At 40.2% G+C, this 26,564-nt stretch overlaps 1 protein-coding gene across 6 annotated transcripts in view; it reads right to left on the reverse strand.

Annotated features, from left to right (window-relative positions):
• HTR4 (5-hydroxytryptamine receptor 4) overlaps positions 1-26,564 on the reverse strand; it is a 165,339-nt gene that overhangs the window by 18,959 nt on the left and 119,816 nt on the right. The window contains exon 6 of one of the 6 annotated variants that reach the window (XM_079964865.1): positions 12,372-12,447. The exons of the other annotated variants lie outside the window; for them this stretch is intronic. Within the exon in view, the coding sequence (XP_079820991.1) occupies positions 12,387-12,447 (61 nt within the window). The 3' untranslated portion in view covers positions 12,372-12,386. The remainder of the gene's footprint in view (positions 1-12,371; positions 12,448-26,564) is intronic. 6 annotated transcript variants of the gene reach the window in all.

Consider the following 26,564-nt stretch of genomic DNA (forward strand, 5'->3'; position numbering starts at 1 on the left):
AACATCAGTACAATACAATTTCTTCAAAAGCAGGCAGAGTATTTGCCTGGCAAAACAGCATGCTCAGGGGGGCTTGTATGGTGAAGCCTGATATGTTGTACACTGTGCACACTGCATTTAACATGTGTGCTCTCTGACAGTGTGACACAGCATCTCTGATGGTGTGACAGTGCTGCACACCAGGCTGCCTTCAGTTCACTGCATCTTTTTTTCTATGAGGTAAAAGTTTTCCAAGGTTCAGTAGTCAATGCTTTTAGAATAAATACCCCTTAGGTACTTCACACAACATTTACTGTCACCAAAGCTTTCTCGGTGTAGTTGATGATTAAACACAGCAGCAAAGAGCTGGCATGTACATGAGAACAATTTCCTAGACAAAATTAGCTTCCATGCAGGCAAAAGTGCATCAGACAGCAACTAACGAGTACTTTCACTGAACTGCAGAAGAGCCTCTAGAGAGATAAAAAATATATATAACAAAGCTATGTCTCTGAAGCCTCTAGAATTCTAATGCAGAAATGAAGTGAGGTTTTCTCTCTCTTTCTCTCTCTCCTTCGATGTCTGCTCTGGGATACTTGAGTCATGTTGTATTTTTCTCTAGAACTGCATGTAAGATAACAATTAGGGAGACCAACAAACAATTAGGCAGACCTGATGAGTTGCGGACCTTGGGATCTCAAATTTCAGCAGCGCCCTGTGTGACCCTGAAAGTTCCTCCAATCAGCGAACTTCCTTTGAGCCCAGATATAATATGGTCTACCACAACATAACATGCCAATGACTTCACAAGTGATATAAAGCTTCATTAACTATATGCTAGCTCCTTACAATACTACCGTAGCATACACTGACTATTGTCATCAGATCAAGGCCTGCTCCATACTCCCTCTTTGTGATGAGCAAAATAATTCTCAAACATTTGGGAATGGCTCCCGAGTGAACTCAGAAACAAGTACCACAAAGGAATGTGAAAGAGGTTGCAAAATTCATTTTGCATGGCCTTTGGTAGTTAAAAGGAAAATTATGGCCATGAGATATATTTTTCAGTGGTTGCTCTACTACAGCTCCCATCATCCCTGACCATGTTGGTTGGGTCTGATGGGACTTATATCCAAAACATCTGGAAGGCACCAAGTTCAGGAAACCTGGTTTAAGCCATGTTGAGTATGCACATGTCTCACATCAGGGCTGGGAAACCTGTGGCTCTGCAGGTGTAGGACTCCTACTGCCATCAGTTCCAACCAGCATGGCCAGTGGTAATCACCAAGGTGGCCACACTTTCCCCTGCCTTATATAAATATACCTTATGCTTCCCTCGCTCCATATTTTATTGTGTTTTTAACCAACATGGTATTGAAGTACAACTTTGAATTCCTCTTAATTTCAGACCAGCCCCTCCCCCGCCCAAGCCATCATTTCATTGGCAACTTTCATGCTGAGAAAGTTAACAGCCTCTAATTTGGATATTTTCATGAAAATTTATTCAGAGAACTTGAGGGAGAGAATGTGTGTGTTACTGAACAGACTGTTCCAGATATGCATCTTTATGAATCAGTTTGTCACAGCTGTATCTTTGAGCCAATGAGAGCCATCTGCACTGCTCACTTCCATCCTCTGTTGTAAATCACTTCGCCTAATTAGTTCCAATTAAGTGCTTCAGGCAATTTCTTGATCTCAGTCATTTTCTTCATTTAATTGTAGTAACACATTGTGCTATCCTTAGGATCAGCACTTTTCACAGTATTTTAATCCAGTAGCTAAAGGGGTTAATTGGCCTGCAGGGTATACAGAAGGACATGATAGGAACCTCTGCCCTCCTGTCAGTTTCAAGTAATTAATAATAATTAATTGTTCTTCATACAAAAAATATTTCTACAGATACAGATGCATTAAGATGTGGGGAATATGGCTTTAGTTTTCTCACTGTAACACTGGCACTTCTGCCTCATTTTCCAGTGTTCCCTTCACATTGCAGCGCTTGTGTTATGGAATTGTGGATTTTTGACAGGTATACTGACATGTCACGCTAGATTTCATTCACATCAGAGGGAATGCTGTGACACAACAATCAATACTGGACAACATCATCGCTCTCCTACCCTTTCCACACATAGAATCATAGAACTGTAGAGTTGGAAGAGACCCTCAGGTTAGATTATCTAGTCCCACCCCTTGCAGTGTAGGAATATGCAGCTGTCCCATATGGAGATTAACCCTGCAACCTTGGTGTTATCAGCACCACACTATAACCAACTGAGCTATCCAGGCTGCTTCTGTTTCCCCTTTGATTCCTGTATAAAAACAACAGAAAACCCCACTTGGTTTTCTGAGTTAAGGTGGCAGCATCCCCCCTCCCCTGGAATCAAATAACATGGAAATGAACACTTAAAATGCACCACATTCCATCGGTTTTATTAAAGTGGCTTTTGCATTACAGTGGTACCTCAGGTTATAGACGCTTCTGGTTACAGATGCTTCAGGTTACAGATGCTTCAGGTTACACACTCTGCTAACCCAGAAATAGTACCTCAGGTCAAGAACTTTGCTTCAGGATGAGAACAGAAATCATGTGGCAGCAGCAAAAGGCCCCATTAGATAAAGTGGTGCCTCAGGTTAAGAACAGTTTCAGGTTAAGAACGGACCTCCAGAATGAATTAAGTTCTTAACCTGAGATACCACTGTATGTGAAACTGTAAATATAATGTTGAAATCACAGTTAGGGTAACATCAGAGAAATGGAATGAAGTGCTGCGTGAACACAGCCAATGACATGCAGGTCCAGGGATGTATTCTCTAATGATTCCCATCAGCACAAGAAATTCTGTTTGTACAACAAGACTTCCCTCCCATGCCCTCCATACCATCCACTCTCAAACCTGCTGCAGATGGTTGAGAGAAAATCTAGAGCAGATCTAGGGGTCCACAAGGAAAGGGGGGGGAGAGAATATTCCATTGTGCAAGCAGAAATCCTTGCACTGATGGAACTTTCATCTCAGTGGATTCCACCCACTAACATAAGACATACATACAAATTGCACCCATGTTGTAAGGACTTCATCCTCACACATTCATGAAACCATCACTATTGAATGCTACAAGAACGACCAATTTATTACTCTTCATATTCTGTAAAAATGACCATGTTCACTGATTTTATTGAAGCTAACGACTTGAGAGTAAAACAGAAACAAAACCAGATTTACCCATATCTGGCACATAAGCCAGATTTACCCAAACAGGCTATTCTGAAAAAACGCAAATTTGATATGTGTGTATACAGAACAAGCATGGCGAGTCAAGCTAATAATCTAATAATAAATACTCCCTCATTGCAGGGGTAAGCTAAAACACGCATTCTGTGCAAGAGCTTCTATCTGTGTCAGAGGAAACACATTCTAGATCAATTTGTACTGGTGAAAATATGGTGTAACTTCATTGACATTAGACCACCTCACTGCTATCTCTGACAGTTTGGCGAATGTTAAGTGCACACTACCAACAAAACAAAACCTTCGTCTGGAATTCATTTACGGACTACCGCAGCATTAGATGATAATTGCTACATTTTAGGTACAACATCCTCACCAATGTATCCATCTTAATAGTTAAAATTAGTCTAGGTGAAGCCTTTTCTTGTAGAGAACTCACAGTAAAACAGGCTTGATCATAATTAGGCCTGGCAGGAGCAGACTGTCAATTACAGAACAAATGCAAGAAGAGCCAAGTGACATATATCTGCCTGCAGCTGTTACAGATGCTGCAGGATGACATTAAACTGGAAACTGCACCACTTGATTAATGCCTTGAGGCAATGCTCAGGTAATTAATGAAGTAAACAGGGTCAGCGCTACAATGGCTGCTTTGGCACAGATTGCTGTACTCTTGTATTTTTGAGAGGGCTAAAGATTTTTGATCACACACTAAAAGAATGGAAAAAGTAAGAAAACAAGTAGTAGGAAAAGGCCCAAACACGAAAACAGAATTGACTCTCAGTTGAAAAGGGCGAGTCAAAATTGCCATAAAGAACTAAAGGAGGTTTGAAATCACCTACTGCATTTTATCCCCTGGAGATGTGAAACTCTTATACAGTGGTACCTCCGGTTACATATGCTTTAGGTTACATACACTTCAGGTTACAGACTCCGCTAACCCAGAAATAGTACCTCAGGTTAAGAACTTTGATTCAGGATGAGAACAGGAATCGTGCTCCGGCAGCGCAGCAGCAGCAGGAGGCCCCATTAGCTAAAGTGGTGCTTCAGGTTAAGAACAGTTTCAGGTTAAGAACGGACCTCTGGAACGAATTAAGTACATAACCAGAGGTACCACTGTATACAAAGAAATAAAGAAAATGTATGTGACTTAAACATCTTTTTTTTTTTATTTGATCAGGAAATGTAATGCGTATACAAGTGAATAAAGAGGGCGACATGATAGATGAACAGAGAACTCAAAAATGAATTATGCCTGACGCTGAATAAGAGAGAATGACCTGGAGAGGAGCAGAGAAAAGTTTGCTCTGCATACTCTCGGATGTACAATATGATAGGTCAAACAGCCAACCATGCCAGTCACAACCAACAGCACAGAATGCAAGGAGTCACAGGTTGGAGCAAAGGAAGAAAACTTATTCCAACTCAGTTTGCCTATTACAGACAATGGATCTTAAGAGTCAAAAGCACAGGTCTTTTACATCTACCATTAAAACCAGATTGTCATAAAACTGGAGATGCCAGGAATTGAACCTGGAACCATCTTCATGTAAAGCAGGCACATTAGCACTAAGCAACAGGCCCTCCACACCAAGTTAGAGGAGTCTTAGGGGAAAGTGGTCTTTGTTTCACCATGTTCTCTGTATCATTCCCTTTTTCATTACTACAGTCTTTCATCATGTTATTTTTCTGCATCTACAGCACAAATTATGGGTACTATTCTGTCCACCAGTGCATGCAGATATTGAAGGAAATATTTAAAGTCATACCGAAAAGCAGATTTGCTCTGTAGCTTTATTGGAAAGAGATCCATTAAACACCTGCACATGTGCATGCTAAACATACATCACTGTAGAAATACACCATTCATTCAAGCAAACAACCTGCTGGTTATTTGTTTTGATTTTAGTCATTTTGTCATTGAGCTGCTGCTCAATGTCTTGTCTGCATGATCAGTTTGTTGACATATACTTGGATTTATTGCAGGTGAGAACATTCTTGGAGCATATCCTCTAAAGCTTAACATAGCATTCAAGCTCACTTTAGAATTCCATATACAGTAATTTACAAAGGCAGTTCAGTTGACCCAAAGCCCTTACACATCTAAATGCTGCTTTTCTGGTACATATGGCAGTACCATTCAAAGAGCTATGACAATTATACTGTTTATAGCTCTGAAAATGGCGCTGCCATCTGCACCATAATTCACCAGGAAGGCAGAGTTCAACAGGTGGACAGTCGTTTGGTCTGCCGATCTAGCATGCTAAGTTTGTAGCTATCACCCTGGGAACTGGACTGAAAACAAAACAAGCACAACATGGATTGGACAGAAAACCTTCTAGCTTCCAACTCTGTGAGAAAGTTCATTTTCCAAATTTGTATTATTAGCAGCTGGAGAAAATTCTATTTTGTTGGTCACATGGGATATCCCAGTAGTCAATAATTTCTCATACACCACCTTTTGCCACCATTTAGCCAGTAAGAAGCTTCTCAGAGGTAGAACAAGTTCTTCTTCTCTTTTCAGATGCATCACAACAGAAGAGGAAAAGAATATTTGCTTGTATGATGTCCTGTTTGCAGGTATATCTTCTTTGCTGCAGTGCAGTGTAAAACACTCAATTTTCATGACAATGTTTGGCCAGCATACACATTGGACAATGATTCACAAAAGCATTCCTGTACTTCTCCACTTCAGTATCTCCTCAAGATGCCCCTCTTTGCTCTGGCTTTTGACACCTGAGATGAATATTTTTAGCACCCATTTTGTCTTTGAGATTGTAAATTTTTTTAACATTGTGTTTTAATTGTTGTACCCCACCCTGGCACTTTAGGGTGAAGGATGGTAGTAAAACAAACAAACAAATAATCATTTGCTTTCATTCTTTGTGTTACATTGTATGCTGTGCCATGTGGCTGCTTGTTAACAGGCAGGGAGGCATTGTTGGGCCTTGAATCCACAAGCATTGCCATGTAGAACCAATGTCACTGCTGGTAACAACATCCTAATTATTCTTTGTACTGGTGTACCGCCAAATCTCCCAGAACAAGGGCTTCTTTCCTTGGCTATGTGAATTCCAGATGAAATGCATCCGTATATAAGAAGAGGCTAGCAACAAGAAAACTTTCTTTCCTAAAATAGTCACAGTGGTTGAGTTGGGCTAGCTATGTGTGCTTCAAACTGAAAAAATGCCATTTAAATCCTGAAGTAAGCAAAGTTGGATTCTGCATAGCATGCAAAAGTGATACATACTTTGCATGCATTTTATTTAGAACAATTTATTTGTTCCATGAAGAAGAACAGAAAGCAATGCATGGCACACCAAAGCCTGGCTCTTAGGAATGGAAATTCTATTAAGTCTCCCTCCCTGATTCTTATGAGATTTAAATCAGACACTTTCAGCAGTCCAGCCATATTACGCAGTAAGTTACCTCTTATGCCCCCCCCCTTTTTAAAAAAGCTGTGGCCTCAGGATGCTGAGTTCTGTGCTCACTTACCTAATTTTGCACTTTTCAATGCTAAAGCAGAATGATTCATGGAATATACACAGCCTTGGCCTTAATGGACACACCGGAAAATGCACGAAAGAGGAGAGAACAGAAAAATGCTCTTCTTTTGACACATTATAGATGCCCACAACCATTACTGAAATAAATGTGCAGAATTTCAGCTTGTTTCAGGCCATTCATCAGTGACACAATTTCCCCCCCTTGGATCTGGGCTTGATTTGAGCCAAGGGAGATAATTAAAAACAAGTAAATGCCTCCAAATACCACTGAGGAGCCAATGTGAGGCTGTCCTAATGGCACATAACTGGGATGAGGGAAAAGGTGGGACATAAATGCAATAAATAAATAAAAACCCACAGTCCAGCTGCTCAGGGTGGGGAATGGAGAGGGTAGCCAGCTCCAAGTGAGACCGACTCAGAGTTCAATGTATCCCAGACCAGATCAGCACCGCCCCCTCCTCTCCCTCTGCTAGTGAAGAGCCTGGCAGCATGTCTCCTGCCTGCCCCTTTTGGAGGCGGAAGATGGTGATCAGTACCAGAGTGGTGCTTGCAGAGGAAGGGACACCACTCAATCCAGCACCTTGACCCCTCCACCACCCAAAGTGTGGCATAAGGGGATCTTGGATTGCTCTGTAAATAGTGGAATAATGAATTCATTTGCGACAGGAAATTCTGGGGTAGAGCCACATGATCCTCATCTTGGAAGCCCTCCCAATAACCTAGGAAAGTGCAATATTATTTTCATATGGCCTTATAAAATGAACCTCAAGTCCCCTCATATTTTATTTTTCCTTCAGACCAGTTTGAGGGAGATTTTGAACATACACAAAATAATAATAATAAATATCCAAGAAGATCAAACTAAATGATGTGTTTTGTTTATAAATAAATAACATTAGTTCCTTGCAGACTTTGATTTATCTTATCTGCAGTGAGTGGGCTTGATGAACTTTAATGAATTGCTTAGCAGAATCATAGTCAAACTAGTCCTCATACTCATTTTTGCAACCTGTACCTGCAAAATAACCTAACATTTTGCAGACCACAACTTCCTGCTTTCCAGCCTGTCAGAGTTAATCATTTCATCACAATTGGTACCTCAGTACAGTTAATTCCCTTCTAAGATGAATCACTCATTTCTAATATTGCCTTAGCAACATGAACGTATTTTTACTTTGGAGTCTAATCAAAGCTGCGACTGAAGACTTGACAAATATGGTCTGTCCTTGTCATTGGCAAATTGCAGACTATGTTCTTGGTTGAACTCTTAGCATCCCACTAAGATGTTTCAACAGGAAAATAACAAGTAGATGAGCACAACACGTCTGGCAGGGTTATGGCAGCTACAAGGTCACAGAGTTTCAACTGAAAGAAAGAAATGCCTTCTGAAATTGGAGATAGTTTTAGTTGTTATAAACGGAACATCTTTTGACTGCTGTTCACCATCTGTTAATGCTATGTCAATGCAAAGCCCTGGGCTTAAATTCCTTGTTGTTGGCATACCTAAAATGGAATTTCACACACCTTATCTTACAGCTTTGTAGCATAATAACTCATTGGTGGCTATCTGCTAAAGAAATATTCACTCATATCATAGGCAGCCAATGCCATGCCCTTCCCCCCCAACAGCCCTAGCCAGGATGGCCAGTGGTCAAAGATCGTGTTGGGTACCTCTGGGATTAACTGGCGTTCAAATCATGAGTTCAAGCCATCATCAGATAGCTTCAAAAACTATTCTTTTTGGTTTCAGGAAGAAACCATAAAGAAGACACTTGCTCACTGCCCACTTAGCTCTGCATGGATCTTTCACACAAAAAATGCATGAATTTTGCATTTTTCCGTAATTTATTTTAACATGCACTGCTCAATGAGTGTCAGGTAGCATAAATTTTTGTAGCTTATCTTTAAAGCCTCTGAAAACAGTAACATTTAAACTACAAAATGAGACATGCAGATACAGTGTAGTGGCAGCTTGGGATGAAAAGAAATAATAGTGTCTTCCGGGTTAGCGCCTCCGGCAATGGCAGAGCTCCTCCGATCGGGAGGAACCGGCTCCGTGAAAAACAGGGTCTGACTGCCACGGCGATGGCGGAGGCCCTTAGAAATCACAGACGGAAGAAGTCTGTGAACCTGGGATTCGGCTGGCACCTTCTGCGCCCCCCTACTCGCGGGGAGACCCAGTATTGGGAATCCGGAGCGACATGGGGCGAGAGGCACGGTGCTTTGAATCGACCGCTTATTTCACGGAGCGAAGCCGCATTGCTGCTGTCGGAGAGCGCTGACTTTTTTTCCTGTGGACAATTGGATTTTAAACAACAACCCGTGAGTAGAACAGGAAATTGAGCTTTTAAATAATTTCATTTGGCACCGAACGGGGAAGGTTTAAACAGGAAGTCCACCTTCCCTTTCTGTAAATAGACTGAAGCAAAGAAGTTATTAACTAAGGTTTTGGAAAGTCTTACGTAAAGGATTAAAACTCCGCTGATTGAAACTATTAATTTTGACCAAGTGAACTTGCACGAGAAGGTGGAAAATTAAAATTGAAGCATCACGTCTCTGAACCTGGGAACGGTTTGCAAAAAGTCCATTGACGGTAAACAGGACAAATTTGACAGCTAGCTTTAATTTGACAGCTGGCTTTAATTTGACAGCTAGCTTTAACAGAAAGACATTGTTTCTATTGTCTGCTTCTGCACTTAAAAAGAAGAAAAAGTAACTGGAAACTGTTACTAATTTACTTTTGGAATTGTGCTGGAAAGGACTGATACAAATTTGAGACTGTCTTCCTCTAGAGAGGGAGTTTTGGGACATTGTTACAAGAGTGCAGCTGGGAAACTGGTCTTAAGATAAAGACTGTGAGAAACTAGTTCTGACCTTGAACATCTTAAGAATGTCGGCAAAGGAAGAAGTAGTGTCTGTTCTGAATAGGACAATCTATCTGTTGGGAAAGCTGCATAAACAGATAGATGTCATGGCTACTAATATTGATATCATGGGAATAAAAGTGGGCATCAGCATAGAAGTCGACAAGAACCCGGCACAAGAATCTTTCCTAACTGAACAAATTGATGAATTAGAGAAGGAGAAAGTTGCTGTTGTTGAATATAAAGCAAAACAAGGGGGAGCCTTAACCCTAAAGAGGCAAATGGAGGATTACAACTTGAGGTCTTATATGATTGTAAGTAGGAGAAGCCAGCTTTTGAAGATGGGTGCCTGGCCTGATCTGGAAAAGGAAAGGTGGAGAGATCCCTTTATGCAGGGGTCAAATGACTTTTGGAATATGAATTTGAGCCAGGAGGAGATTGGAGTTTCGGGGGCCTTTGGACTTGGAAGAATTGTGAAACAAGGTTTGGAATATTTTATGGGCCCTAGCTTTAATTATGGAAATCTGGCAGACCTGTCAAGAAGGAATATAAGCATCATTGGGTTGGAGCTCCCCCGAGATCTGCTTTTTAGCACCAAAGACTATCAAGAAGATCGGCAGAAGGGAAGTGAAGAAGAGTTAAGAGCCTCGGATATAAGATCTCCAGGTTGATGGACGCTGGGAGGTTGATGGAACTGACGGCAGGGGCCGGGACCGGGGAGGGGAGACGGGGGAAGGAAATTGGGAATTTAAAGTGTATATATAGAGATTTAAAAAAATTTTTTAATGAGAAATGGAAAAATCGTGGAATAAAATTTTTATGACCCTAGGGGAAATGTCTTAAGAGATGAAGTTCAAATATATTAGTTTTAATGAGAAAGAAGATTAAATAAAGTAAAAATGGATGATTAATTGGTGAGAAGAGAATGTTAAATTACAGTATATTAAGATAAATTATTAGGATAAAAACAAAGATGAAGGATTTGCTGAAATATCTAACTGAACCAGAATACAAAGAGGGGAGGTGTGAGGAAGTCAAGGAAATAAGCTAAAGAAAGAAAGTTATGTAATGGTTTGATCTGTTCTTTTTTATTTTATTTTATGCATCCTTTTTTCTTTCTTGTCTGTTTTCCATTTTTTATCTTTTTTCTTTGATGTGACTCGTTTTTATGTTTTGCTTTCATTTTTGGTTTAATTGGGTGTTTTTCTGTTGTTATTTTTATATTACTTATGTAACCTTTAAAATTTTAATAAAAATCTTTTTTTTTAAAAAAAAAAAGAGAATAAAAAAAAGAAAAGAAAAGAAATAATAGTGCATTTCCCCGCTTGCTTAGAGATATCTTTCCCTCTTGAGTCATTTTGGACAGTTTACTCCAGCCTGAGAAAATGTTGCTTTAAAAACACCCAAGGTATTATGTGGACAAAGCTGACCCCATAATAGGAAATCTTGTATTGAGAATGTCTGTTAAGTGCTTTCCATCTTCCTCCTTAATGAGTTCGTCTTTTTTCAGTAAACTTTTTATTTAAGTGCTCTTTGTCACACAGCATGGGCTGTTAAGATTTTCTTAAACATCAGGATCAAATAAAAATAGCTTTCTTCTACAAGGAGCTGGGTTGATGTTTGCCAATGAACATTTTTGCCCATGTACATGACCCTTAGTCATTTTACCAGATTTAGATTCTGTGCTCACTTGCATTAGCTTGAGCTCAGAATTCCTGGACCTTCTTGTAGCCTTTTGTTATGCTTCAGTCCTTGTTTGTAAAGTCAAGACTAAGAAAGTGGGTGGGAACTCATCAGGAGGTAAGTGCAAATGGGTTCAGGGAACTCCTTGAATCCTTGTCTAGGAGAAATATGCAAAACTGAGGACAATATCAGAGTGGTCCCATGATTTACTTCCTTCCAAAATATTTTTTTCAGTACCCTTCTTGAAATACTGAGGTTTAGGATTCTTAACAAAGAAGGGGGTGTTCATAATATAAGCAGGCAAGCATTTGGGGGGGGGGCATGTATTCCATACTCTGCATTTTAGCTTTCAGAATGAAGAATACAGTACTGTATTTTTTTCTAAATATAAGGCAGGTACTACTTCTGGCAGCAACATTTAAATAATATTTTGTGAGTCTTAACTACCAGATCCATTCCCTAAGACATGGGTTGACAAGCAAGATATTAAGAGAAGGATGACATTCTGTGGTGTCCTAACCATTTGTTCTGCTTTGTGATAAAATTCTTTTAAAATCTTCTTTTGCACATCTATAGATCACCATGCACAACAATATTTGATCCCTATCACTGTACTTGGCAACAATAATAGCCAGCTCAGAACACTCAGTATAAAATATGCCACCTGTCCTTTGGGTTACAAGAAAATGGCACACTTCATAATCAACTGCAAATTCCTTGCACTGAGCCTCCCTTTCTATTAACTTTCTTAACACCCCCACTGTTTAGGGACCAGCATTTTTAAGAAAAGTGCCAGGTGAGGCAGCCACCACCACCTTTATTTCCCCATTCTAGCATTTCTCCAGAATGCCTCAGGACCCAGGCCCATGCCTGCCACTGAAGCACCATCTCCCAATCCCTTGCCCCCCTAATAAAATTGCTGGGGACCAACAGGGGGGCTTGGAGTGGTCACTGTAGTGCCCCTTGTTTAGGGCTTCTCAGTCCTGTAACTACTGAACAAGCCATTGAACAAGGGGAAGTTCTAGAACGTCGATTAAAATGAATAAATACACACATACACACACGGACACACATGAACACAGAAACATGTAATAAAATAAAAGACTTACAGAATATGTTCAGGGTTAGACAGGAACTGGTCTATTGCAGAACAGCAGGAGGAACTTGGAGATAGTGGAACAGCCACTTTTAGTGCAGGAGGGAGGGAAGGACAGACACAGTGGGACAAGGGAAGAAAGGGAAGAAAAACACAAATTATCACCGTTACCCATCAATTAAATTCCTAATTAAACATGCCTAAGCAATGTGAAAGATGTAAGTACTGCCAGCACCACGCCAATGCATCTACCTTAGAAGAGAAACATTAATAATGTTATTTAATACAATGTGCCATCTGGTTCTTTACTGTTAACACCTTACGTCATTCAAATAATGCTTGTATATTTTGTCTTCTGTAGGAGCTCATGTCTGACTATCATCACCAAACTCCATATGTGATCCCTAATTTGGATTTGCTTTTGGGTGATATGGTAAGGTTATTTAAGAGATATAATAATGCTCCAGTGTAATTGTTCACATTACCTAAGTACAACAATGAATGAAATCCACACCACGCAGTTGCTTCTGGATACCTGGAACCCACCTTTAAGATAATTGATGGATATTTTTCAAATAGGATTCATGGTGTTTAGTTGATCTAGCTCAGTATGATCTACACCAGTAGTGTAGTTCTCCAGATGCTGGCCTCTAACTGCCTGCATCCCTGACCGTGCTGCCTGGGGCTGATGGAAACTGGAATCCAAGAAGATTTTGAAGGCCACACATTCACCCCCCAAAATCTATACAAATTGCCGTACCCCCTTCAGGGTTTCAGAAGAAAGTCTTTTCCATCCTTACTTCGAGATTCCAGTGGTTGAACCTGGGACCTTTTGCATACAAACATGTGCTCCACCACTGAGCTACAGCCTCAATTCTTTTGTGTACAGGGAAAGTGTTCATATGTACAGAGACTTTCATGGGGGTGAACCAAAGCTGTTTGCTTCCTCCCCCCCCCTATTTTAGTGATTGCACATGCATTCCATGCTATCTCATTACAAAGAATAGGAGAGGGACACGGTGTGTGCCCTTCATATCCCCACCCAGTCCTTTCCTTTCACTTGATCAAGTTACGCTAGCTCTAAGTAAATAAATACGAAATCAAAAATCACTTCCAATATAAGACATGATAAGAACTCAGTCAAAAATACACTGGTTAAGCCAAAAGGAAATTCTTTTGAATTATCATCATGTCTGGCATTTCTGCTGTTAATGGTGTTTCATTTTTTTAAGCTGTTTTAATATTATTTTTGGTTTTAAATTTTATGAGGTCAGCATGCGGAGGTGAGGAAAACTGACCGACTGAGCTGCTTCAGCAAACCCCAGTGTCAAACAAATAAGCTCTAAATATAAATACTAATCTGTGATATTTTTGATAATGTTTTCAGATTAAGGAAAGCCAGCGGGTGATTTCTGAAGCAACAGAGCAGAGATAGACATTATTCTGTGGTGTGCAAACTGCAGCAGACAAGAAAAGCGTTGAACTCATTTTGACAGCAGACACCACATGATGGCAAGTTACAATAAACTGTCTAATATGCAGCACAGAGAAGAGAAATGCCCCCATAAATGGCATTCTATCTCCCACAATTATGGAGTCTGCAAGAAAACACATGTGACTAGGCTCCACAGAAAAGTGCTAATAAACAAAAGACTGGGCCAGGAATTTATATCTTCGGACAGAGTAAAGAAGAGAAGTGTGGTCATTTATGCAAAAGAGAGCCTGTCACCCAAATTCCTATTTAAAGACGAACATGGAAGAATTTTGGCAATTGAGATACAACATCAAGGAGAGAAACTTTTGATATTAGGAATCTATGCGCCAAATGAGGGGAAATCGGAATTTTATAAGAAGTTGTGTGAGACCATGCTGGACTATCTGGACTACAACAACATCATTTTGATGGGAGATATGAACGGGGTCGTATCAACCAACATGGATAAGTCACAAAGCCAAAATGTTACAAAAGATGGCAGACTACCAAAGACCTTTTTCGAAATGACAGACAATATGGATTTGATTGATATCTGGAGGATAAAGAACCCCTTGGGAAGAGAGGGAACACTTTTCTCTGAAGCCCAACTGACCTGGACAAGAGTCGACCAAATATGGATATCTAGAGGTCTGGCACCCAAGGTCAAAAAGGTGGAAATCTGCCCAAAGACCTGCTCCGACCATAATGCAGTAAAGATGGACATGACACTAATACCAACCGGCTCCTTTAGATGGAAGATGAATGACAATTTGTTTAGAGATCAGGAGATTATTAAGAAGGCCCAAAAAGCTCTAAAGGATTATTTTGAGATAAACATGAACACTACGGTGGAAAAAAGAACCATCTGGGACGCAAGCAAGGCAGTGGTGAGGGGGTTCTTGATACAACAGAATGCTGTAAAGAAAAGGACACAAAATGAGAGGAAAGATAAAATCTTGGAGAAAATTAAAGAATTAGAAAAGAAGCTAAGATTAAACCCGAAGTCACAGCCGACGCTGAGAGAAATTAAACTTCATCAAGCACAATATTCTAAATTGATAAACCAGGAAATAGAGTGGAAGATTAAATTAATGAAACAAAAAACTTTTGAATCAGCGAATAAATGTGGAAAACTGCTAGCTTGGCAGTTGAAGAGGAGACAAAAACTAAATACAGTTACAAATTTAGAGATTGAAGGAAGAAACATTCAGAACCCTGTGGATATTAGAAAGTGCTTCCAGAGATATTTCAAAAAATTATATACCCAAGGGCCGCAAGATGAGATTGAGATTAAACAATTTTTGGAAAAAAATGGATTACCAAAATTGTCACAAGAAAATAGATCAATCCTGAACTGTAAAATAACACGACAAGAGATTGAACAAGCCATTCAGAATATGAAATTGGGCAAATCTCCAGGACCAGATGGGCTGACCTCCAAGTATTATAAGACACTAAAAGACTATCTGATACAACCACTGATGGAGGTTAGCAATGAAATTATGGAGGGGAGGAGGGCGCCAGAATCGTGGAAAGAAGCTTTCATCACATTGATACCAAAATCGGAAGCTGAAAAGACACAACTTAAGAACTATCGTCCCATCTCTCTTTTAAATGTGGATTATAAAATATTTGCAGATATTCTGGCAAGTAGATTTAAAAAAGTTTTAAACGAAGTAATTCATAAGGACCAGGCGGGCTTTCTCCCAGGTAGACACTTGTTTGCTAACACAAGGAACATTATTGACATTTTGGAACTTTTGCAAACAGACATAAATACAAAAGCAGTGTTAATTTTTATAGACGCGGAGAAGGCCTTTGACAATATCTCCTGGAAATTTATGAAGGGAAATTTAAAAGAAATGGGAGTGGGACGGGGTTTTGAGAATGGGATTGATGCAATATATTCAGAACAAAAGGCTAAATTGATAGTTAACAATGTGGTCACAGAAGAGTTTAAAATTGAAAAGGGAACACGACAAGGCTGTCCTGTTTCCCCTTTGCTATTTATTTCAGTTCTGGAAGTGCTCCTGAATATGATTAGAGGGGACCGGTTGGTGGAAGGAATTCAGGTCGGAGCGAAACAATATAAACTCAAAGCTTTTGCAGATGACCTAGTTTTGACCCTGCAGGAGCCAGAATCTAGTACGAAAAGAGTACTACAACTGATCCAAGACTTTGGTCGGGTGGCGGGATTTAAACTAAATAAACAGAAAACCAAGGTATTGGGAAAAAATTTGACAGATACAGAGTCAGAACGGTTTCAGAGAAAGACAGAATTAAATGTGGTTAAAAAAGTAAAGTACCTAGGGGTAAATATAACAGCAAAAAATCTGAGTCTATTTAAGGATAATTATGAAAAATGTTGGTCAGAAATTAAGAGAGACTTAGATAGTTGGACAAAATTGAAACTTTCTTTGTTAGGCCGAATTGCTGCTATTAAGATGAATGTATTGCCAAAAATATTGTTTTTGTTTCAAACACTACAGATTGTGGACAAGACGGAGTGCTTCCGGAAGTGGCAGAGAGATATTTCTAAGTTTGTCTGGCAGGGCAAAAAGCCCAGAATTAAGTTTAAGATATTAACCGACGCGAAAGAGAGAGGGGGCTTTGCCCTGCCGGACTTAAAGTTGTATTATGAGGCCGCAGCTTTCTGCTGGCTAAAAGATTGGCTACTTCTCGAAGACACTGATGTATTGGATTTGGAAGGTTTTAACAATGCTTTTGGTTGGCATGCATACTTATGGTATGATAAGGTTAAAATCAATAAGGCCTTTAAAAACCATATTGTCAGAAAAGCAGTGTTCAATGTCTGGACAAAATATAAAGACTTATTGGAAAACAAAACTCCAAGGTGGCTATCACCTCTGGAAGCTAAGGCCCCAAAAAAACCCAGTATGGAGGCCAAATGGCCAAAGTATTGGGAAATTTTAGAAAAAGATGGAGACAATTGGAAATTGCAGAGTTTGGAGAAAATGAAGGATAAAGTGCGAGACTGGTTACACTACGCTCAGATTAAAGAAGTTTTTAAAAATGACAAAAAGTTAGGGTTCCAGGTGGAGAAATCGAAATTGGAATCAGAACTGCTAGAACCTAAGACTAAGGTACTTTCAAGAATGTATAACTTGCTGTTAAAATGGAACACACAAGATGAAATGGTTAAATCGGCTATGATAAAGTGGGCACAGGACATTGGGTATAATATCATGTTTGAGGACTGGGAAAGGTTGTGGACCACTGGGTTGAACTTCACTGCATGTAATGCTTTGAAGGAAAATGTAATGAAAATGATATATAGATGGTACATGACCCCAGTTAAACTTGCCAAAATATACCATTTGTCTGATAACAAATGCTGGAAATGTAAAGGGAATGAAGGAACATTCTTTCACCTCTGGTGGACGTGCCCTAGAGTGAAGGCCTTCTGGGAAATGATATATAATGAGTTGAAAAAGGTATTTAAGTATACTTTCCCCAAGAAACCAGAGGCCTTTCTCCTGGGTATTGTCGGCCAGAGGGTGATAAAGAAGGACAGAACTTTTTTCCTGTATGCAACAACAGCAGCAAGGATACTCATCGCCAAGCACTGGAAAACCCGAGATCTACCCACACTGGAAGAATGGCAGATGCAACTGATAGACTATATGGAATTGGCTGAGATGACCGGCAGAATCCGAGACCTGGGAGAGGAGAGGGTTGAAGAAGACTGGAAGAAATTTAGGATTTATTTACAAAAACACTGTAATTTGGTTGAATGTTAAGAAGGATGCCAGATCATAAATAATTGAGCACCACTAAATTAGACGCAATCTGGATGATAAGTGAGATTGAGGAAAATATAAACCTTTTGGAGAATTATTAGATTAAATTAAATGAATGAGATTTAAGAATGTAAACAAGTTGATAAATTGCTGGAAAAAGTTTTACAATGATGCAAGTGGGAGCGGGAGACGTGAGGGAGTCCAAAGAAGCTTTGAAAATATGTTATGATACATGTCATATTGTTTATTATTTTTGCATTTAAAAAATCTCAATAAATATTTATTAAAAAAAAAATTATGGAGTCTGATGGCAAAGAGATTAGACTCCGTCCCTCATTTGAAGTTAGAGGCAACTGTATTAATGTAGGAGGATAAAAGAGAAACAGAGGATGAGGTCAAAAACTTACTCATCTTGTACAGAGTCCTGTCTGCAACAGAAGACCATAAAAGATATTTAAGGCAAGGGAGATATGTGAGGAGCTACAAAAAAAAAATTATGGAGTCTGATGGCATAGAGATTAGACTCCGTCCCTCATTTGAAGTTAGAGGCAACTGTATTAATGTAGGAGGATAAAAGAGAAACAGAGGATGAGGTCAAAAACTTACTCATCTTGTACAGAGTCCTGTCTGCAACAGAAGACCATAAAAGATATTTAAGGCAAGGGAGATATGTGAGGAGCTACAAAGCAGATATGGGTATATTGCTCACACAATGTGTGGGCTGCTTTCTTGTTTAAAAAATACAAGATAAATCCCATAATTGCTTCTGTAGAAGTTTAGCCTTTTAAATGAGGGAAAGATGTAGCAAGAACTACCAGGATGTCCCCTTTTCACTTCTGTTTTCTCTCTTAATTCCTTCTCTGGGTGACACTCCCCTATATAAGAAGTCACTTAAATGTAGTGGTATTTAGTTGTAATAAAGTGTTGCATAGGACAGAGGTTTCACAACACTGCAAAAAATGCACCTCTGTTTTCATGTACTTGGAGGAGTGTTTTAGGCAACTCACATTTTGTCTAATGGCAGATCCAAACTGACCTATTGGAATAAAGATGGACAGATTTTACACCTGCACGGTTCACTCTACAGAAACTAACTGCTTTAACTATGCCAACCCAAGACTATGAAGCTGCCTAAAATTATCAACAGAGGTATGCAATTCAATAAGTTGCCTGTTTCACCCAAGAGACATACATAGAAGAAGAAAGAAATATAATTCCCCCCAGAAATGTTCTGCAGTCAAATATCTGGGCATATGGATAATGCAAAATCTGAGTAACTTATCAAAATATAACCACAGGAAATGATTACATAAAGTTAGAAATGAACTTAAATCATTGGGCACAACTAAATATATCGTGGTTGGGGAAGATGGTCATTTAAAAATGATATTAGCAAAAGTTTTACAATCACTTTGCTGGAAAATTGAGCCTTTTCATCACGTAGTGGTGCAATAAAGTGCAAGGCAAACCCCATAGATTGGGAAAATTATAAAATCAATGTTCACAATTTAATGAAGTAACTAGTATTAGTGGGGGTTGCTATTTGGGAGTGGGTTGGTAGTTTTTCTTCTTGTTATTTTATATTGCTGTTATATTTATTTAAAAACAGACCACAAATACATATATTAAAAATAGCACTTCAGCAAGAATCTGCCCAAATTTCTTTTCAGAAAACTCTGGGGAAGGAACCAAAAGACACTTGGTAACACTGTGTTTGTAAGCAGCTTTCGGTAACAGCTTGAGAGATGAGAATGAAAATGGATGAGCCCTTTATGTGAAATTACGCAACCATCTCATTGTCAAAGCAGCTGCTGAAAGCAATTGCTGAAAGCATTTGCCAGCTTTTTGATGGGGGGGGGGGAGTATGTACATTGTCAAGAGCTCTGCTACGTCAGAAAAGGCTCAGAAGTAGAAAAGGTCGTAGACTGAATACAGGCATAGTCCACCAGATATTTAAAAATAGACTTTGAATGAAGCAAAACAGTTTGTGTTCTGTAGGACGGGAAAAGCAAGTTCCTGAAAATAGTTTCTTCAGGTAACCTAGTCCTATGAGATGCTGCATTGTGATAGTGCTCCATAGTATTGAATAGTAAGTTTCTTTTGGGGGGGGGGAACCTTTAAATATTCAGAGAGACAAAGGTCATTAAGGAAGAAAACAGAGAATCAGTGTGAATCTTCTTGAACTGACTTTCCAGACATCACCAATCCCTTCAGCTCCCAATTTGTTTAACAGGATGAACTACCACATTAAATCAGGAAGACGAACCACCAAGATGCTCCCCCCAACAACATGCACTGGGCAGTGACAGAATTTGTTCTACAGGCCAGCCACAGCTCTGCAACTAGGATGCCATTTCTGACCTTTGGGATCCTGAAAAGGAAACATTTAACACCACTTCGCTCCAATTTTTTCTGCAGCTGTGGAATAGCTAATGAGTCATTTTGTGTTCCCTCATCAGAAAATTATCTTGTAGCAAAGCCTTACTGAACAGAGAGTCTTTGTTGCTTTCTGATTACTGTTCCTTATTGATGTTAACAATTCCAGCGAGAAAACAAAAGTTCTCAGAGTGTTGTTCTCTCTGACACCCCGCCTGCACTAAATCATACAGCAACACTAAAACTATCTCTCTCATTCTAGTCTTTCTCCCTCCTTCCCTGCCCACAGTTTCTATTCTGTGATGGAGGACTTAGAGGCTTGCACCAAGAATGTCAAGAGCTACCATGGACTGCTCCTGTCAGGGATTGGCAGGCAAAATGAATACACTGTACTAATCAGACTCGATATAAATAGCAAATAAGGAAACTCTTCACTTGATCAACCTTTGGCTTGCTGCACTTCTCAAGGCAAACTGCTGACCTGAAAGAATCTGGGCTGGAGAATATACCTTCCCGTTCTGGATTGAGTAATTGCTTCCCATTGCCCAAGCTTGGATTTATCCTGAGGTTGCTGGATACAGATTTTTATTGTGTGTTCCTCAATAAATAACTAAACTACATTCACAATATAGCTGGTTGCCTGGGGCACTAGGACTAATAAAAACTGTATGCCTCTTTTGTCTTCTGCTGCCATCTATTTTTTGTTGTTGTCACCTGCCTCGAGAGACAATGGTGTGCACCTCCAGGGCTGAAGTCAAGCTGCTGGAGAATCACAGTGCTTGCTGTGGCTGTGGAGACCGGAAACTCATAACTGATGCCTCCCACCAAAGTGACCTCCCTGGGGCTCACACCTGGGCAGTGCATATGGAGGTCCTTGGCTGCCTAGATAACAAGACCTGCCCCCCGCCGTCTTGGCCTCACTTGCTACTGTGGTCCAAGGGAAAGCACACACAGAGAATCAGTTTCAGGAGCAAATGACATTTGGCACCAGCTTAGCTGCAGGACTTGCTGGAAGATGCAGCACAAGATGCAGTCTTCTTGACTCCACTCTGGATTTGTGTAGGGTTTATGCCTTAACCATCTACTACAAGCTGAGATACTCATACAACTGAATGATGACATCTTAAAAAATAGCATGGCCAGTGACTGCTACTATGAAATGGCCAGGTTAGTACTATGCAAATCTTCCTCTGCATAGAAATCCACGCCATTATTCCATGGCCTTTTGGCTATCACTTTTTGTGGGGAGGAGGGTCTTATCAGGGGGGTTCATGCCAGAGAGGAGACAGTTTCTTGATCAGCTGACAGGTAGAAATCAGACAGGCTGCTGGTGCAGAGGAAACTTGGTGGCCTCCATTCGTGACAGAATGGCCAGATTTAAGAAAGGCAGCAGATTTGGGAGCTGTGAATCAGTCAGCGACCCTAGGTTGGCCCTCTAATGTTGTATGACTTCCTAGACCAGGAGTATTAAGAGCTGTGGCATGCATATCTCAGTTGGAATTACCTTTAGTTCCTCCTCTGACCATCAGGCCCTGGGTTGCGCCCAGAACTCCAGTCCAACTCACAAGGTTCTCAAGTTTAATCATGGTGGCACCTGATAATGCTGAGAAGAGCAGCTATTATACGCTTGACCTGCCTTCCTCATTCAAGAGCGACTGCCATGGAAAATCCAAGGGTATTTGAAAAGTCAAACATTACCTATCATGCTATGATAATGGTTCAATATTTGCAACCCCAACGGATTTTCCAGGTGGCATGACATCTGATGTAACTACTACACAAATAATACTTTCCTTTATCTAATTAAGCGGCTTGAACATAAGGTGAGGTTGGTTGGTGCATCTCTTCATTACACAGGAGAACAGTAGGAACAGAGGGAAAGTCTGAACAGGTTTCTAACATTCAACATGAACAAATATTGATCTTGCATGTTAGACAGAAAGGTTATCCCTTTGATGTCCGAAGCCAACCAAATTGGACAAGCAGTAGAAAGAAGCTCTGAGCACCTAAGATCAAGGTCCCCACTTTGTCTGAAACACTGTATGAAGCTCTTCACCTAACAGTGATCAATCTGTCTTTCATTCTCATTCTCCAGATTCTCATGGTACTAAACTAACATTGTACAAATTTTGTGCTAAGACCTCTGAGATATGAAGACGTGAATGCCATGAATAATGGAAAACAAATATAACTGTTACTCAAATGAAAGGCCATGTGGGGGAAAGCAAGGATGGATTTTATACCAAGCAGTGGCTATGCTGGTGGCTAAAAAGCATTCAGATGCAATCAGATTAGAAATCCTGAAAACACAGATAAAGTTTTAATTTATCAGCAAAGACTTCTTGCTAATTAAAAAATTCGATTCAAGGTAGCAGACACTGAATAAGGGTTATTACCATTATTGCCAGTCCAGGAGAATGCAAATGTGATACCTGATAAGGAGGCAATGTTTCTGCTGACAGAAGTGCTTCATGCTTCATCTCATACCATCATAGCTATTCTTACACTTCAGTGATTGGAAGAACATTCTGTTACGCTCTTAAAGAAAATTCATGAACACTAAGACTATGAAAAGCTATCAGTCATGATAGCTACATAATACATCCAGAATCAGAGCCAGGTACACCACTGAGAGAGGGCTTTTGCTCCTATGACCTGCTTGTGGAATTTCCAGAGTTATCCAGTTGGCCACAGTGAGATGATGATGGACTAGATAGGCCTTTGGCCTGAGGCAGCAGGGCTTCCTTAGGAAAGGAAAAAGAAGATGACAGAAGAATCACAACCCTGAAGGATTTTGTGAAGTGGGAAAGCAAAATAGAGATGACTAGTAACTGTCAAATATGGATGCAGGCAAGCCACTGGGAGCAAGCATAGCTGCCTGCATCTCATCTGTGAGAGAAGCATTAATGGAACACCTGGGAAATTGTTGCCAATGGGCTTCAGCGACCCATAAGGACATTATATTCCTATTATATGCCAATGCTCCCAAACTGCACAATGCAAAAACTAATTCATTATGCAAGCTGGTTGGGCAAAGCATATTGAAATAGGAAACAGTCATGCATATGAAACAACACAGATATTTAATTTGCTGAAACAATATTTAATTTAAGTTACTTAGCATGCATACTCAAGTCAGAAATACAATGTCACAGGACTGACAATTACACTGAAACCAAATTGTGGACATCCGGTGCAACCTTAAGCAGCAAGGTCATTGTTTTTCATTATCCTTCAAAACAATGACTCTGTTTTGGAAGACCTAAAGAGATATGCTATGGCTGTGATACATTGCGAGAGAAGGAAGACATAGATCCACCTTTACTCCTCACACTAGCCCTTGGTGTGGCATACCCAGAGTCCTGTTACTGTAGGTAGGGTGGCAACTGGGAAACAGTGGCCTGCAAGCGCTCCAGTTGGAGAACAGCCTTTACCAAAGGTGTCATGGGCTTTGAAGACACTTGAACTCAGGGCGCAAAGGGGAAATGTGCTAAGAGGAAGGCATGCTTGGCAAATCCACACCATGATCAACTCCCACCCGGAAACCAATGTCCCCACTGTGGAAGGACGTGTGGGTCCAGAATTGGCCTCCACAGTCACTTATGGACTCATTATTAAAACCGTGTCTATGGAAGACAATCTTACTCGGCTACGAGTGATCGCCAAAGAAGAAGAAGGTAGGGTGGCACAGGGGAAATATGACCAGGATCTCTCTATGCATGGTGGTAGTAGATTTCAAAGGTACAGGGCAGAGCTTGCAGCTGTGCCTTGGCAATCCAATTTATACTTGCTATTTTCCCAACTAAAACAACAGTGGCATCTGTCAAAATTGTAGAGGCAGGTTATTAATTGAGTTGCACACTTTTTTTTCTTCTCTCAGCTTTTAAAAACAATATATTACTAATAAGCAACCCATGATAAATATGAAAACAAAATATTAAGCACCAAACATTAAATTGTCAAGCTATGGTGGGGTGAGGGTCTTGAATTGTTGGCATCTGAATTTCAGCACTTCAGCCTCCAGCTGGAGAACCACAAGAACAGCCTTACTCTAAAGATATGTATCTTTTCTGTATCCAAGCAAACTCTGTCTCCAGTTTGGTCAGCTCTATATAAAAGAGCCCACAATACACCTGGGAGAAATTGTCATGCCAAAGGCAGTTCCTAAAATGCAGATTGGTTCACAGTCTCTGATACTGACTTGACTCTTAAGTTCAGCTCATACCTGCACTACTGCTTGCTAAATCTACCAAGGGAAGATCCACAGCACACATTTAAAGTTACAAGACTTCTCCCAAAGAATCATGGCAGCTGTAGTTTCCTCATAACAGAGCTATAATACCCAGCACTCTTAGCAAACTAAGTTCCAGGATTCTTTGCGTGTGTGAATAATTATGTTACAGATCTGTGCTAAGCCTTGGCTTCTGGTTTGTTGTGGTTTGCCCCACAGACCATTCCAGCATTCTCTTTCTTAGGCTTCCAGGCTATACCTAGCTCAGACACCGACAGCGATTTCATGCTGCTTATATCCCAGCATGGCAATAACAATTTAAAATAAAGTTGAATGCATCAGCATGCCAGTGGCTTCCAGGCTCAAGGTGTCCTGGATGTAAATATATTCATCTCCAGAGTCAACACCACACACAAGGATGGCTTTATCTCAAATCTTATAACAAAAGGTTTCAGCATTCAATGTTATCTCTCTCTTCCAGTGTAGACTCCTATTAGAATACATTTTACTTACTGTTGGTATTTTGAAGCTCTAACTCCCATTTGCTACCCATCCTTCTACATTCTCCCATTGTAGAAGATAAACATCTTGATTTTATTCAGTACAACTATAAGAGGTTCTCTCCTTTGCAGGATTTATAACTCTTGCTACTGAAACTTTCAAAGCTGGGTAACTGCAGCCCTATTCAGAACACTGTGCAAGACTGAACGTTAGTGCCCTGCAGCCATAGGTTGGGATGCTCACAGGAGCCTGATTATCCACACTGTCAGAGCATCCAAATGCATAGGAACTGTCAGATACAGATGGGTCTATTTTGTAAATGGTACACATTGAGAATATTACTCCAGGCACTAAAAGGAATGTAAACTGCTAAATGCAACAGAAAGAAGCTTTGTTAAGAAGTGTGGATTCATTCATCATGCCAGAGCATATTATGATTGCAGCTACAACACATACTAATACAGTGGTACTTCGAGGTACATACACTTCAGGTTACATACGCCTCAGGTTACAGACTCCTCTAACCCAGAAATAGTACCTCGGGTTAAGAACTTTGCTTCAGGAAGAGAACAGAAATTGTGCAGTGGCAGCGCGGCAGCAGCGGCAGGCCCCATTAGCTAAAGTGCTGCTTCAGGTTAAGAACAGTTTCAGGTTAAGAATGGACCTCCAGAACAAATTAAGTACTTAACCCGAGGTACGACTGTACACAGCTAGAATACATCTGGTTGGCCACTGTGAGAACAGGATGCTGGACCACTGGCCTATGTGGAAATCTTAAGATATTGTCAGGTCCTACTTCCTGCTGGTCACTTGTTCTTCCTGTAATATTCACATGAAGCAGGGTCGGCATCAGCACCTGCCACAAGGCTCCCCAGCACTTATTCCTGTCCTGTCAGTTGAGAGCTACCATGTCAAAATCCCTGCAATATCTCAGAGCACCCAACACAGTGCTGCTCCAGTGCATTTCAAAACATTTGATTTCCCCCCAAATTCATTTGCAATTGGATGGGCCCATAAAGGGCATCGTCAAACCTGGAATCAGCCCTGTACACAAGAGCAATTTCATGATTGCGCCTCTAAGGAAATCATTCCAAAACATTCCCCACATACTCAAAAGTTACATGGAAAAAGCTAACAGAGAGATTGTTGAGTATATCACACCTACTCAGCAAATGCAATTATCACAGTAGCTTCATATAAGAAGATTTAGTAAGGATCATTAATATGTTAATAGACATTCCAAATACTGGAAGGATCAAAGGTGTTAAGATTAAAACATATCTCAAGGTGATAAACCCTACACATAATATTTCATTGTTAAACCATTTCTAAAAACAACTTTAACACAATTATCACAAGGACAGCAAGATGCTATAGCCATGGATAATGGGGCAGGGGATGCCACAATTAAATTCGCTAAACTTCCAGACAGAGCCAAAGTACTTGTACTCTTGTGATTATTTTTTGCCTCAGTAATTGCAACAGTCAACAAATAATTAAAGAGAAACTGGATGTATTTTAGACATTGAAGGTATTCAGCTTTAGTGCAATTAAACAACTCAGTCAATTTTTCCTGCTTTGATTCTGCACCTAGACACTGATTCCTGCAGACGCTACTGGCCTTTGCCCTGTAATGGCAGGACTTAAAACAGCAGCACATACCATTTGGGTTAATGATCTGTCATCAATGTGATGCGGCTTGATGGTGCTTATATAATGAGAATTCAGGCTTCATGTCTCCTATCGATCCAGCAGCCACAATAGCATGCTTGACTGTTGTATCTGTAACATTCATGCTGGATTAGATATCCAAGATGCCTGATCTTTAAATGTAAAGCAGAAGGGTTTGGAAGACTAACACAA

The sequence above is a fragment of the Podarcis cretensis genome, assembly GCF_951804945.1.
Source record: "Podarcis cretensis genome assembly, chromosome: 2".
Taxonomy (NCBI): Eukaryota; Metazoa; Chordata; class Lepidosauria; order Squamata; family Lacertidae; genus Podarcis; species Podarcis cretensis.